Here is a 13,276-nt window from a genome sequence, read left to right as displayed (position 1 = left end):
TCAAATCGTAAACTTAAATATTTTATCTTCAGCTCCCATGAAATTGCACGTTTCAAGTACGGAGCCATTTGGCATTGTGTAGGACTAGCCCTCTCTGCAGGGTTATCCCCAAACCTTTTGCCTTCACTCTTCTGTTTTCTAAAATCCTTTTGTTGGCCTTTAGGACTCTGTGCACTTTACCACTGCTATCCAGTGCTAAAGTGCTTATGCTCCCTCCTCTAAACATAGTAGAATTGGTTTACACCCAATTGGCATACTTAATTTACTTATAGGTCTCTAGGTAAGTGGTATTACCTTTACCCAGGGCATGTAAATTAAATGCTACTAGAGGGCCTGCAGGACTTGTTATTCCAGTCAGTAGCCTTGCAAACCTGTCCCAGGCCTGCCCTTGCAGTTTTAAACTACCATTTCAACCTACCAAAATCAACATTTAGCAAGGCCTAAACCTTCCTTTTTAAAACATATGTCACCTTTGGTGAAGAACCTAAACAGCCCAAAGGGCAGGGTGCAATGTATTTAAAAAGTAGGACATGTCATTTTAAGTTTTACATATCCTGATGGTGAAAAAATCTCCAATTCATTTTTCTCTATTGCAAAGCCTACCTCTCACATAGGATAACATTGGGGTTACCTTTTTACATTTAAAAACGATAACCTCCAAATAGGAATAGGTAAACAGTTCATGTTTGGTGACCTGGAATTGTAATGAATAATCCTCTTTTATGGTAAAGTCGGGTTTCAAATTACCATTTTTAAAATGCCACTTTCAGAAAGTTGACATTTTTCTGCCTTACCCATTTAGTGGCTGCAGCCTATCTCTGGCTTGTATGTCTAGGTGTAGTTGGCAGTTGATCTTTGTGTATTCCTCCCAGGCAGCCTCACATGCTAGGGAGCTTAAGGTTGCCTGGATGAGCCATCAGTGGCAGGATGAGGGGCAGAGCTGGGCACAGCCCAACTTACAACTCAGTTGACTGTGTCCATCCTTCATACAAAGGATTGCATACCTCCTGTAGTTATTCTGGAGCCAAGGCAAGGTAGGGAGGACACCTAAGCACTTCAGAGGGAATTCTCTAGAAGCTTCTTTCACTTTAAAAAACAAAGGCACCAGGTATAAATATTGGATCTCAGACACCAAATCATCAGTACACTGCTGAACCTGTGGAAGGATGCCAGGAAGTAGGATTATTGTGCTGGTCATAGGACTGCACTCTACTGGAATGCTGCCCTGTGCGACTGCAGTCCTGTTGGGTTGCTGCCCTGTTGCCCTCTTGCGTGCGTGAGAAGAATTGGATCTGTAACTTGTATCCAAAACTACAAGAGTGTCTCCAAGGGCTAGTCTCTTGTCACCTGCACCTGGACTATGCCACTTGTTAGCTCTGCCCTACACAGTGTTCCCTTCCCAGTCCTGGACCCTTGGGAGTGGGCCTGAAGGTGTCCTGCCAGCTGATCTTTGGACCCAGCAGAACCAATGCATCGGCCATCTCAGCACATTGGAACTACTGCTACGCGACACATCTCCACACAAGGACATTGAATTGCCCAACACAGCTACGCAGAACTGCGCTATGTGGTGCATCTCGACACAAGGACCTCACATTGCCTTTGCAGCTCCCTGGAACCGCCGCTGGACAATGAATCACTTTGCCCAAACCTCGCTTCATCTCTGTGTTCTGCACCCTCTATGCTGTACTCTGCATCTCTTCCCAACCAAGATTGAGGAACTGTGGTCAGTGGGACTAACTGGGTCCGTGATAGAGGCCCCCACCAGCTCTTCTGATCAAAGTGAACTTGTGACTTTGTCCCGGTCTAGCGTGACCAGGTATCCACAGTTGGTGCTTCGTTTTTTTGGCTCTAGTTTTACTGACATCTTTAAACTTGTATCTTTGTCATTTTGGTCTTGTTTTATTTATTATAAATTATTCTATTTTTCTAATTTGAAATGTTGCACAAATATTTACACATAAACCTCTAAGTTAAGCGGGACTTCTCTGTGCCAAGCTACCAGAGGGTTGAGCACAGGTTTATTTGGGGTTTTCTCGTGACTTCACCCTGACAAGGATTCTGGTTGCTGCTTGAGTAGAGTTTAACCTCCTCTCAACCAGTAACCCAATTTCTCACACAGATAATGTGTGTTATAGGGCTAACAAGCCCAAGAGGCTTTTTCCCTAGTGCACCAAGTTTGTTAGCTTCTGAAAGCTGCTTGCGTTGTTTTTAAATCAAAACTCTCTTTAAGGCACGACAGGATCTTGTTCCTAGATGTGTCATATATGTTTTAAACTTTAAGCCTGCAGGCTCTGCTTTGCATAGACTGAAGCAATAACATATTAGAACATTGGAAGTTGGCAGCTCCATTGAAAACAATGGAGTGCTGCGGGCTTTTACTGGCCGGTAAAAGCCCGCAGCGCCAACATTCCAATGTTCGCTTTGTTCACAGCAGCAGCTGTGAACAAAGCCTCACGGAGCCCGAGGGGATTTTAATCCCCTCGGGCTCCTTGAGCAATTTGTTTTTTTAAATAGAACATTCTGCCCTGAGTGACAGAATGTTCTAATAGCCTTAGAACCCGCCGTAGCGGGCTCTACCTGGCTATTAAAGGCCCTTTCCCTTGTTAAATTTAACGTGGAAGCGGGCCTATAATAGCGGTAGAGCCCGCTACAGTGGGTTCTAAGGCTATAGTAAATGAGCTTTCTAGGACAAAATATTGTTCAGCAGGTTGAATTCCAATCTGATTTGGTATTGAGGAGCTGATACTTGGAGACAGAATAATTTCTTAAACAGTTTACATTGAGCTAAGTTCAGTCAGACTTCAAGTTTTGTCAAAAGGCTTTGAGTCAATAGGTGCGGGCAGGTATTACATTTTGCTCTTATCGTCTCCAAAAGTGGTTCTGAGAATGGGTCGGCCAGGATTTCACTCCACTTTTTCAAAAGAGTTGAGGAAAAAGGGATTTTGGAGTAAAGATGTCGTAAGTGGGCTTTTGTAGCTCTTCTCGGTTGAAGATGAACACCTAGATATGAGCAATGTTAAAAACAGCCAATTAATCATCTTTTAGCCTCCATTTGAACTTTGTTTTAGACGACAAGGGGAATTTTAAGACCTTAGTTTTTGTGGTGTTGATTCCCAGTCTATGTTCCTCACATTAAATTTGTAAATGGTTCAGTGTATATCGACCGTCTATCTGTGTTTGATCCAACAGAAGCATATCATCGGCGTGTATGAGAGCATGTGAGGTTTGCTTACAGACTTTTAGTAGACAAGCGCGGTTTGTGGTCAAAACTGTTTCCACATCAGAGAGGAAAAACATAAAAAGTAATGGTGTTTATACGCAGCCTTAATGCAGCCCTTAGTTAACCAAACTTTATCTGAAAAGGAATAATTATTTCTGGTTTAGATTTTGATCCAATTATCTGTACAAAGTGATTTTGTTGCGTGCGGTAGTTGTATCTTCACTTTTTTTAAGTCTCTACCATAATATAGATCTCTCTAATGGAGTCAAATGCTTTTCTAAAACCGATAAACCACACACAGAAGTTTTGTGTTAATTTAAGGCTCAAATGGATCAGGACGCAGAGCACAACCATGTTGTTTAATAATAGGTTAAGTGGGTAAAAACATTTTCATACCAGAGGATAAGATGTAGTTTCTCTAACCAGTCGAAATGTTCTTTTGGTAGGGCTGATGCACAATACTTACATTCATCATCCAATCCAATCTCGGTGATCTCCTTATTATTCCATGAGTGTGGGGCTTTTGTATTACCTACATTGTCACCCACCTCAGACTTTATTGGGCATTTATTTTAAAGTGGTGAAGTGGTGTTGGGTCAGTGTGATGAAGTTCTGCATCCAATATTTCAGTGTATTAAGTGGTTAGCATGTCACTGTCAAACATTGAACAAAATTAGTATTTAATACAAAACCTTGGAGTATTTTGATTAAAGTAGCATTATAAGATGGATGTTACAATTTCCATAGCAAGAATAATACCAGATGATTATTGAACCTGTGCCTATGTCTGAGATGGCAATGTCGGAAAAGTGATAGGTGACTTCTTACTACCAAAGGTCTGAGGTTATTATCATAGGCCTCAGTGGATTTACAAAACATGAGGTGGGGCCCCTGCAAAGTACATGGAGGGACCCCCACTCGCCAGCCCTCCACCTACCACTTTTGCTAAAGGGGGCTCCTGGACCTCAGAGGCCGCCCACACCGAAGGGGCTACCGGGGCTTATGTTAGCCACTGATAGGACTCTGTTAACTTGTTATTTTGGTAATTTGCACAATAAGCAATCCTTGGATATTTTAAAGAAACATTTATTGATGTATGATTCATTCTTTCCAAGCAATTGAGCTCCTGTTTTAGAGATCAGTGACTCAAGACCATGTGATTGGGTGATATTTAGTGCAACATCTGCGAAACTGTGTGTTCACCTCCACACCTACTAGGGTGGTTATGCAGAAACAAGCCATGTTTACATGGCTACCTTCCCATCCTCTTTCTCCTTGATATAACTGAGTTTATAAAAACTGTTTTGGTAAAATCAGATATTTCTTTATTAGCTACGCATTGCCGATGTGAATAGTTGTAAGCTTGAAAAATTGCATGGCTGAGCAAAGACAAGGTTGGAGGAACAGCGATCAAACCACCAAGAAAAGCTGAACACGTTCAGAATCTTTGGAACATTTTGATTTCTATTTTGCAATGTACTAAGCACTAGGAGAACTAAGAAGTAAACAATGCGAAATTGATTCGCTTCTCCTTGAGGGACTCTCTTATGAGAAGAAAAGCGATTTGTAAAAGAATAGAACGTTCAGAAATTAAAATATCAGAAGAGACATTTTACACACAAAAAAAAAAAAATGCAGGATGCACAGTGGGAGTTGAAACATCTGAGACAAAGAGGAACTTTTTCTTCTATTTTATTTTCGGCTTAGGGAAATATATATTAGTTGAATGCTCTAAATAAACTTTAAAAAAAACACCGAAAAGAGATGCTGTGAATCAAAACCGAAAATGCATTTAAAAGGCAACATATATATGTGTGTGGACTTATAACTTTGTAAAACCTTGAGATGGTCACTAAGACAATTATTAATTGTAACTAATGCTCCAAAAGAAAACATCCTTCTCAAATTTGTAAAAATGAAAATTGTAATTGAGTTAATTTCTGACATAAACTTCGTTGAAAAATTAAAAAAAAGTAATTTTTAAAGCAGTGGCCAGAATTTTTTTTTTTCTAGTTTGATGATTTCATTGAATTTTAAAAGTGAAGACTTAGAGCAGTGTTATTAATAGGACATGTGAATAATGATAGGTAACCCACGCAATGAAGCATACGTAACAATAATGAATGTAATGCGAGTAATAAAATATTGTATTTAATTCTGATACATGTTTAACCAGCTGTAACTAAAATGTAATATATATTTAAATATTTGAATATATCACTTTCAATTGTTTACGGTTTTTCACGTTGCATTGTATTCGAGACTGATAGAGGCACTAATATATGGCCTGATGGAATTGATTGCAATGTCTGTTGTTTATCACTGCCAATGCCGATCACTGGCAGGATCCATACCAATTAAATCCCTCAAACTCGGACAGTGGTTCTAGGTAACTGTTGAGTTGTGAAGTTGTTGTTTACGTTGTACGGGCAGTACCGAACATCAATGAATAGGATTATATTAATTGGAGTGTTTCATTAAACATTAAAAAAAACTAAAAGAATACTACACAGCCTCCAGTCGAGGAGGGATCTGTGTGGAAAGAGTAAAATAGGAAACTTCCGAGCCATCCAGTTTACTTCTGTGCTTCCAGTCACGCGCATTCACCCTTGTCAGTCGATGCCACTGGGTGACCTTTCATGGGTGCACAGTTACACACGTGCTGGTCTGAGATGACTGCTATGGAGCAATGGGTACAGACTGGCATGCTTATATGAACAGGTCTAGGGTCAGGAGCTATCTATCATCAGTGCTCGCCGTGTGTAGGTAGCATGCAGTCAGCAGCATTACCTCCCGTCCCTCCCTCGCCTTCCTTTTAACCAATGAGGCCTCCCGCCTCCCCCCTAGACCCTCCCTTCCCCTTTCAAAACCCCCCCCCACCCTTATTCCCTCCTGTTCTTTTGTCTAGCCCACGCTAGATGGTTTTCTTTCCCTTTCTCACCTGCACGGCGGGGCCTGGAGGTCATCGGTGGAGGCACTCCTCGGGACGCGGAGCTCCGCGAGGAGTCCGCCGGCTGGGTCGCGTCTTTGACGAGCAGCAGGGCTGCTCGGGAGGCGTGTACTGGGGGCCGGCTGACGGAGTCTGCCGGCCCTCTGTGGCTGGGGCGTCGGTTTCCGGGTTTCCGCGCCGCGGAGCCGCGGGGAACTGAGGGACTTCGCTTTTGAGCTGCTCGTCAGGTAGGACGGGCGTTCTGCCCGTGTTTTTTTTATGATTTTGGCCGAGGTAGTTGCCCTGAGACCTCACTGTTGCCAGGCAGGGGTACTCCCCTCATGTCCGGAGAGGTGGTGCAGGATTTGGTTGAGGTGGCTGTTACCAGGGCACTGCAGGCAGGCGTGGCCAGGTCTGGTCAGCCTAAGCTTGCGCACTCATCGATAGCGGCAAGGAAGTCCTCGTCGGAGAGTGAGGATGAGGCCCCATCAACGTCATCTGGGGGGAAATATGTTTCCAGAGACGAAATGTGGGAAGTGATGGCACATGTTCGGGACAATTTGGGTTTCCCAGTGTTTCAACCTACAAACTCGGATTCTCTTTTATTTCCTCAATATCAGACACCTTCGAAGTTTGCCATGCCTTTTTCAGGGACCTGTGAAGGATATGGTGTTTCGTGTGTGGAAGGATGTGGATAAGGCTCAGGTTCCACGTTTCCTTCAGAAACTTTACTTGCGTGAGGGTGAGGAGGTTTTACCTCCTTCAGTACGCCTGGATTCTATTTTGGCTACTCTGTTTGGCAAAACGGCAGTCAATCCGGAGGATTGTGTGCCTACGGATGCCACAGACCGTAAAGTGGATTCGGGTCTTAAGAGGGCTTTTGCTGCAGAGAATCTGGTGCTGAGGGCAGGTCTTTATTCTGCTTATGCGTCCCAGTCATTGGTACAAGACTTTGATAAACTGGCGGTGGCTGTACAGGAAGGGGCGGAATGTTCGGAGCTCCTGGCTGGTATGGAGCAGCAGGCCCGATAGTTGGCTGATGTGTCTTCTGATGTGGTCCGTACTTTGGCTCCGGCGTCTGGGTCTTTGTTTGGGGCTCGTAGGTCCCTCTGGTTGCGTTCCTGGAAGGTGGATCCAGGGGAAAAGGCAGCCTTGTTGAGCCTGCCGTTTGTAGGTCGTAGCTTGTTTGGTGAACAATTGCCATCCATGCTTTCCAAGGCATTTAAGGAGCGGAAGCATGCCTTACCGTATGAAGGGGGTTCTTCTTCGGGTAAAGGGTGGAAGAAGCATTCCAGATCTTCTCCTACTAGGGATGCTAAATCCTTTTAATTTAGGAAACGGCGTTTCCAGCCGCGTTTTTCGCCTATGAAGTCGGCTCCTGCGACCCGGGGTGGTTTCAAGAGGGGGTCCTGACAATCTCTGTGGGCCTGGCAGAGGGCCGGTTGGGGGAAGACAGAGTCACTTTCTTTCAGTTTGGGAGGACAGTGTAAACAATCATTGGGTTCTAGACATTGTGAACAATGGTTATGTCATAGATTTTGTGAGGGTTCCTCCAGATTCAGGAGTACGTCCCACTCGTCTGCCTTCAGAGGTCGTTTGGCATCGGTGATGTTTCTGGTTCCTTGGGCACGTTTCCATCTCCTGTGCTTGAGGACATGGTTCTTGAGAAGGTGGAGGACTGGGTTCCAGGGTCCGGATTGATTCACAGAGAGTTTCAATGGTGGTTGGATGCAGTCCACCTGAGGGTAGGGGTGTCTTTATCACCTCTGAGAGCCGTGGTGGTGACGACGGATGCCAGCCTCTCCGGTTGGGGGGCATGGAGGGGGTCGGCTCAGGTTCAGGGGTTTTGGTCCCCTCGGGAAGCGAGTCGGTCGTCGAATTGGCGCGGATTGAGGGCAGTATTCCTGGCTCTGGTCCATTTCCAGGATTCCCTGAGGAGATCAGCGTTTCTGGTTCGCACAGACAACTTAGTGGCCACGGCTTATGTCAATCGGCGAGGGGAGACCAGGTCAAGGGCTCTGTTCATTTTAGTCAGAGAGATTTTTGTGTGGGCTCAGGAGTGGGTTCCTTCTCTCAGGGCTACGTACATTCGGGGGGTGGTGAATGTTCGGGCGGATCTGCTGAGCAGAGTGATTCCTTCCTCTCAACTTTTCTCTCTCCGGAAGTCTCTGTTTCGGCATCTGGTTCGGCTTTGGGGTCTTCCAGTGCTGGATGTGTTTGCATCCGCCGGGAATGCGTAAGTGGATCGCTTCTGCTCCCGGTTTCGGTGTCCCCAGGCATGGGAAGTGGACGGGATGTCGTGTCCTTGGCCACAGGGCCTTTTGTATGCGTTCCCTCCTTTTCAACTGCTCAGGGCGTTTCTGTTACGAGTGAGGGATCTGGGGTCCAGGGTTATCCTCATTGCGCCTCTTTGGCCGAGGGCGAATTGGTTCCCGTTGTTGTGGCTGATGGCGGCCGGGAGGATGTGGCCTCTGCCCCTTTGTCCGTCTCCCCTGGAATCTCCCTTCCTCCCATTGGGGTCATTGAGGAGGTTGCACTTGACGGCCTGGAAGTTGAACGACGGGGATTGACAGGTCTGGGGGTACCTGTGGCTTTGGGTTCTACCTTACTGGCTTCAAGGAGCCGTTCCACTTTGCTTTCTTATGGTCGACAGTGGTGGGTGTTTTCGTCATGGTGCTTTAGTCGTGAGTTGGATCCTACCTGCGCTTCTATCTGTGAGGTGATGCAGTTCTTGCAGGACGGTGCTCATTTAGGGTTGTCGGTGGCTTCTCTTCGGGTACAGTGGGCGGCTATTCAGGCTTTCAGAGGTCCATGGCGTAATCTTCGGGATGAAGGGCGCTTGATGCCTAGATTTTTTCAAGTGCTTATTGATTTATTTCCTCGCCCGGTACGTTCTTTTCCTTCATGGGATCTGTCCTTGGTTTTGGATGTGTTGACGGAAGCCCCTTTTGAACCATTATGGGTCTGTGATTTGCGCCATCTATCTTTGAAGACGTTCTTTTTGGTTGCCATTACTTCGGCTCGTCGGTTGGGGGAATTGGGGGCATGGGCTTGTTCCTTTCCTTTTTGTAAGATTTTTCACGAGCCGTTTGCGTTCGTTGGATGTACGCAGGGTTTTGTTGGAGTATCTGCGGGTGGTGGCTCCTTTTCGTAAAGGGGATTCACTGTTTGTTTCTTTTGGTCCGGATCGCAGAGGTGAATAACCTTCCACGGCTTCCTTGAGTCGGTGGGTGAGCTCTTTAATTCTATTGGCCTATTCCTTGAAAGAGGTGGTTCCTCCTCAAGGGATTCAGGGGAGATCTACCAGAGGCATGGCGGCTACAGTGGTGGAGCTTCAGGGGACGTCTGTGGTGGAAATTTGCAGGTCCGCCTCTTGGGCTTCTCCTTCGACGTTTGTGCGTCATTACAGGCTGTCTGACTTGGGCAGTTTGGAGTCGGTGTTAGGTCACCGGGTCTTGTCCTCTAGGAGGTAGTTTTTGGGATGATCTTGGTGCAGGATGTTACGTAGAGGTCTTGCAACTCGATGTCCGTCTCCTGTGTGTTTTCTTGCTATGTCTCATTGGTTAAAAGGAAGGCGAGGGAGGGACGGGAGGTAATGCTTCCATTTTCTTACGATAATGGCATTACTCCTAGTCCTACTCCCTCGCCTTCCTTTCCGTTCCCTCCTGGTACGGACTGTCCGAGTTGCAGCTTGGGCTTGGTTTTTGTACAGGAGGGGATAAGGGTGGGGGGGGGGTTTTGAAAGGGGAAGGGAGGGTCTAGGGGGGAGGCGGGAGGCCTCATTGGTTAAAAGGAAGGCGAGGGAGTAGGACTAGGAGTAATGCCATTATCGTAAGAAAATGGAAGCATTATAGCGCTTACAGTATACCCGCTGGCCGTGTGAATGAACATTTAATTTCCTTGGGTGTGGGGTCGAGGTACTGCAAAGTGTATGGTGCTGTGCGGTTGGCAGATTTCCTTCATCACTGTACGTTGTGTATTGAGTTTGAGGAAGATGGAATTATTTTAATATGAGCCTTGACCAAACACGGGAGACGCAGACGCATGTGTGCATCTAAATACAACTGTAACTATTGTTATATCATACACGAAAACTGAAAAGCCGTCTTTATTTCCTTCTTACATGTGACTTGTGATGTCACGTGTAATAGAGAAATGACGGAGCTTCCGAACTATAATAGAGCGATAAACATAAAGGAGGCATTTATGGCAACCAGTGTCTATTTCCGTGCTGTACACCACTAAAAAAGAAAATCTCTGCATGTTTACACAAATTCAGAGGCAGAGTTATATGTTTTTTGCCTGACTTAAGTTAAACTGACCCTGGTACCTTTCTGCAAAAAATATCGACTGATTTTGATGTTTCATATTGCAGGCAGCCTCTGCTTTTATTCGTCTTGTGTGCAATGGAAATAAAAGAATAACATTTCAAAGATTTATAAGGTCTGAGGGAAGGGTGATAGTGTGATCATGGATTTATTAGGAATAAAATATCAGACTTACAATAAAAGAATACTGGAAATCACCTTAGAGATCTCTTACCTTATAAAGGAACTTTGCCTCTGACTTATGCCTTGTTCCTTTATATGTCCATGGAACTCCTCAGTGACTTGTAATATCCTTAAAATGTACGGGAGGGGGTATGTTATCCCACATATAAAATATGGGATTCTGCAATCTCTGTTTAGAAACCCCTCTCTACTTTTTTTTTTTATATATTAGGCGTCTTATGACACTGCTAGTCGCCCATCATAAAGAAATGATGTCAGAACTGAACTGTAAAAAATCTATTAGAGTTGAGTTCTGACATCACAATGCCTGCTACCAGAGCCAGAAGCGAGGGGTAAGGCAGGTCTAGTCAGGACACATAATTAAAACAGCTGTTTAAAGTACTAACATAAAACATTGCTTTAATTTCTTCTTCTCTGTTTTTCTATCTGTACAAGCAGAAATTAGATATTTATGGCAATGTGTCTATTTTTTTTGCATTCCTTAAGTGATAATAAAAACGTTAATGCACCTTTTTTTTTAAATAAAAACTTGTTAAACTGATTTTAATAATATATTTTTTATACAAACATCTAGCAGATTTAGTTTTTTTTTATGTGTTTATTTTTGCAACATTCTGTTTTTATTGTCAATGTTTGAAACATGCTGACTCTTTCATTTGGAAGAGCTAGGCAACAAGCATTCAAGTAGTTTGTGGAAAAAGTGATGCTGTGATCTTGTATTATAAGTAATAAAGCGTCCCTGCCATACATGATGGGGATATTGCAAGTTACCCCAGAGTTCTTAGAGTTTCTATAACCTTTTAAAAGAACTCTGCTGTTAGCCTTGTTGCTTTATATAGTCATGGAACTCCTCAGTGACCTGCAATATCTTGATATTATGCAGCAAGGGCAGCTAATACCACATGTAAATCCAACTGTAGGGGTATAGGAGGGGTTATTCTAGCATGGAGTCCAAGCATATAAAACACAATATGTAAAAGCCTAGAGGGCAGCACATGCACCATTTTAACATGATGTTTGGCTTCAGATGATAGAGTGCCCAATTGATGATGCTTTACATTCTGAAATCTACACGAGTTACTGAAATGCACTGCCTTTGTACATTTTGTAGTAAATGGAGTAGGGTATAACTTGGGTCTTGCAAAATGAGTGTCATTTCCTTTATGGGAATGAGATAAAATTCACCAAAAATCAGTCAAATGTTTGTTATGATGTGAAATGCCGATCTTTCATTTTATGTTATTTTTGCATTAAAAAGTCCCTCACCTCTATTTTTTGACCCATGGCTGTAATCTGTGCAAAGAAAGCATAGTTTCATGCATAATGTCCGCAGCAGTCACTCGCATTTAATTTAACATTGTTCCTGTACTCCCAATTTTATATGAATCAAATCTCATTAATAGAACCTAGTTTAGCAGTGTGATCTTGAGCACTTCACATCATGATCATAACGTGAAAGAGCTGGAAATTACTTGAGATTAGGCTGGCGTAAACAGAATTTTACTGTGACTTAGTATACCTAAAAAAATAAGTGCCACTAATTCTGATTCCATAAAACCTACTTCTCAATTGTCAATACCTAGCAGTACCTATACGGTAGAGGTAAATCAATGCAGAAAAAATAGCTCACAAATCGTGTTCATGAAGATATTAAAATGTGCTGTACCCTGCTATGTCATCTTCTGACGACACACTTGGGTGACCTCTGTGCAATTTCATCTAAAACACTTCCCATTGGATTACATTGCATTCCAGCAGATCATAGACTTGCGAATGCGCACAATTAATTGGTGTTACCCACGTCCTTAAATAGGACACTTGAAGATTGTTTCCAAGCTGTAACTTCATGCATGTTTTACACCGTATGTATGTAAGTGTAAACTTAGCAATGAAGCACTGCGCAGGGTGCAAGTGGCAGTGGAGGCACATGGACAGAGGGGGCAGAGGTAGGAGGTAGAGCAAGTGCAAGGGGTGAGAAGTCAGCCTATCTGAGGTAGTGCTCCTTGAAGAAATGATTTTTCAGTTTCATCCTGATTTGTAGCGGGGTTGGTGCACTACTGATGCTGGAGTGAATGTTTTTCCAGAACTTTGTGGGTATATCTGAGAAAGCTTGTTTTCTTGTTTTCTCTGTCCTGTAATGCTGTTTAGTGTCTAAACTGGTGATTTTGGAGCTCCTTGTCTGGCGTTGTTATCCATATAGTGTTAGTTAGATATGAAGACTGGGGTCTCGCTCAAAGTAATGTCCATGATCAGAGTTCCATGTCGAAGTACCCTGTAGTAGACAGCTTGCCAAAAATGGAAGGGACATACTCTGTTCAGCAGCATGTATATGGCTAACATGTATGTATAAGTGTATTGTACGCTGCTAGGTGCAAGGCAGTATAACTTGTTACTGTGACAAATAGTGCACAATATTCTTTTAAAAAAACTCTAATCGATAAATGTGCATGTTCTTTCGGAAGTCAGTGTATGACTTGGGCATTGAAAAGATGGATGTCTTCATTACTTTCTCTTTTCATCCCCTGCAGGCTCAACGTCGGACCATGCATTGCAACACAGTATTTTGCAGGCGGATGTCAATGGTTCCGAGGGCGGTAAGATGTTACCTTGAAT

The 13,276-nt window shown here is 43.9% G+C and overlaps 1 protein-coding gene across 1 annotated transcript in view; it reads left to right on the top strand.

Annotated features, from left to right (window-relative positions):
* EDIL3 (EGF like repeats and discoidin domains 3) overlaps positions 1-13,276 on the top strand; it is a 1,526,861-nt gene that overhangs the window by 190,783 nt on the left and 1,322,802 nt on the right. The window contains exon 2 of the mRNA XM_069224820.1: positions 13,192-13,257. Coding sequence (XP_069080921.1) covers positions 13,192-13,257 — 66 coding nt within the window. The remainder of the gene's footprint in view (positions 1-13,191; positions 13,258-13,276) is intronic.

Source organism: Pleurodeles waltl, chromosome 1_1 (genome assembly GCF_031143425.1).
Source record: "Pleurodeles waltl isolate 20211129_DDA chromosome 1_1, aPleWal1.hap1.20221129, whole genome shotgun sequence".
NCBI lineage: Eukaryota > Metazoa > Chordata > Amphibia > Caudata > Salamandridae > Pleurodeles > Pleurodeles waltl.
This window is presented reverse-complemented; position numbering and strand designations above follow the sequence as displayed.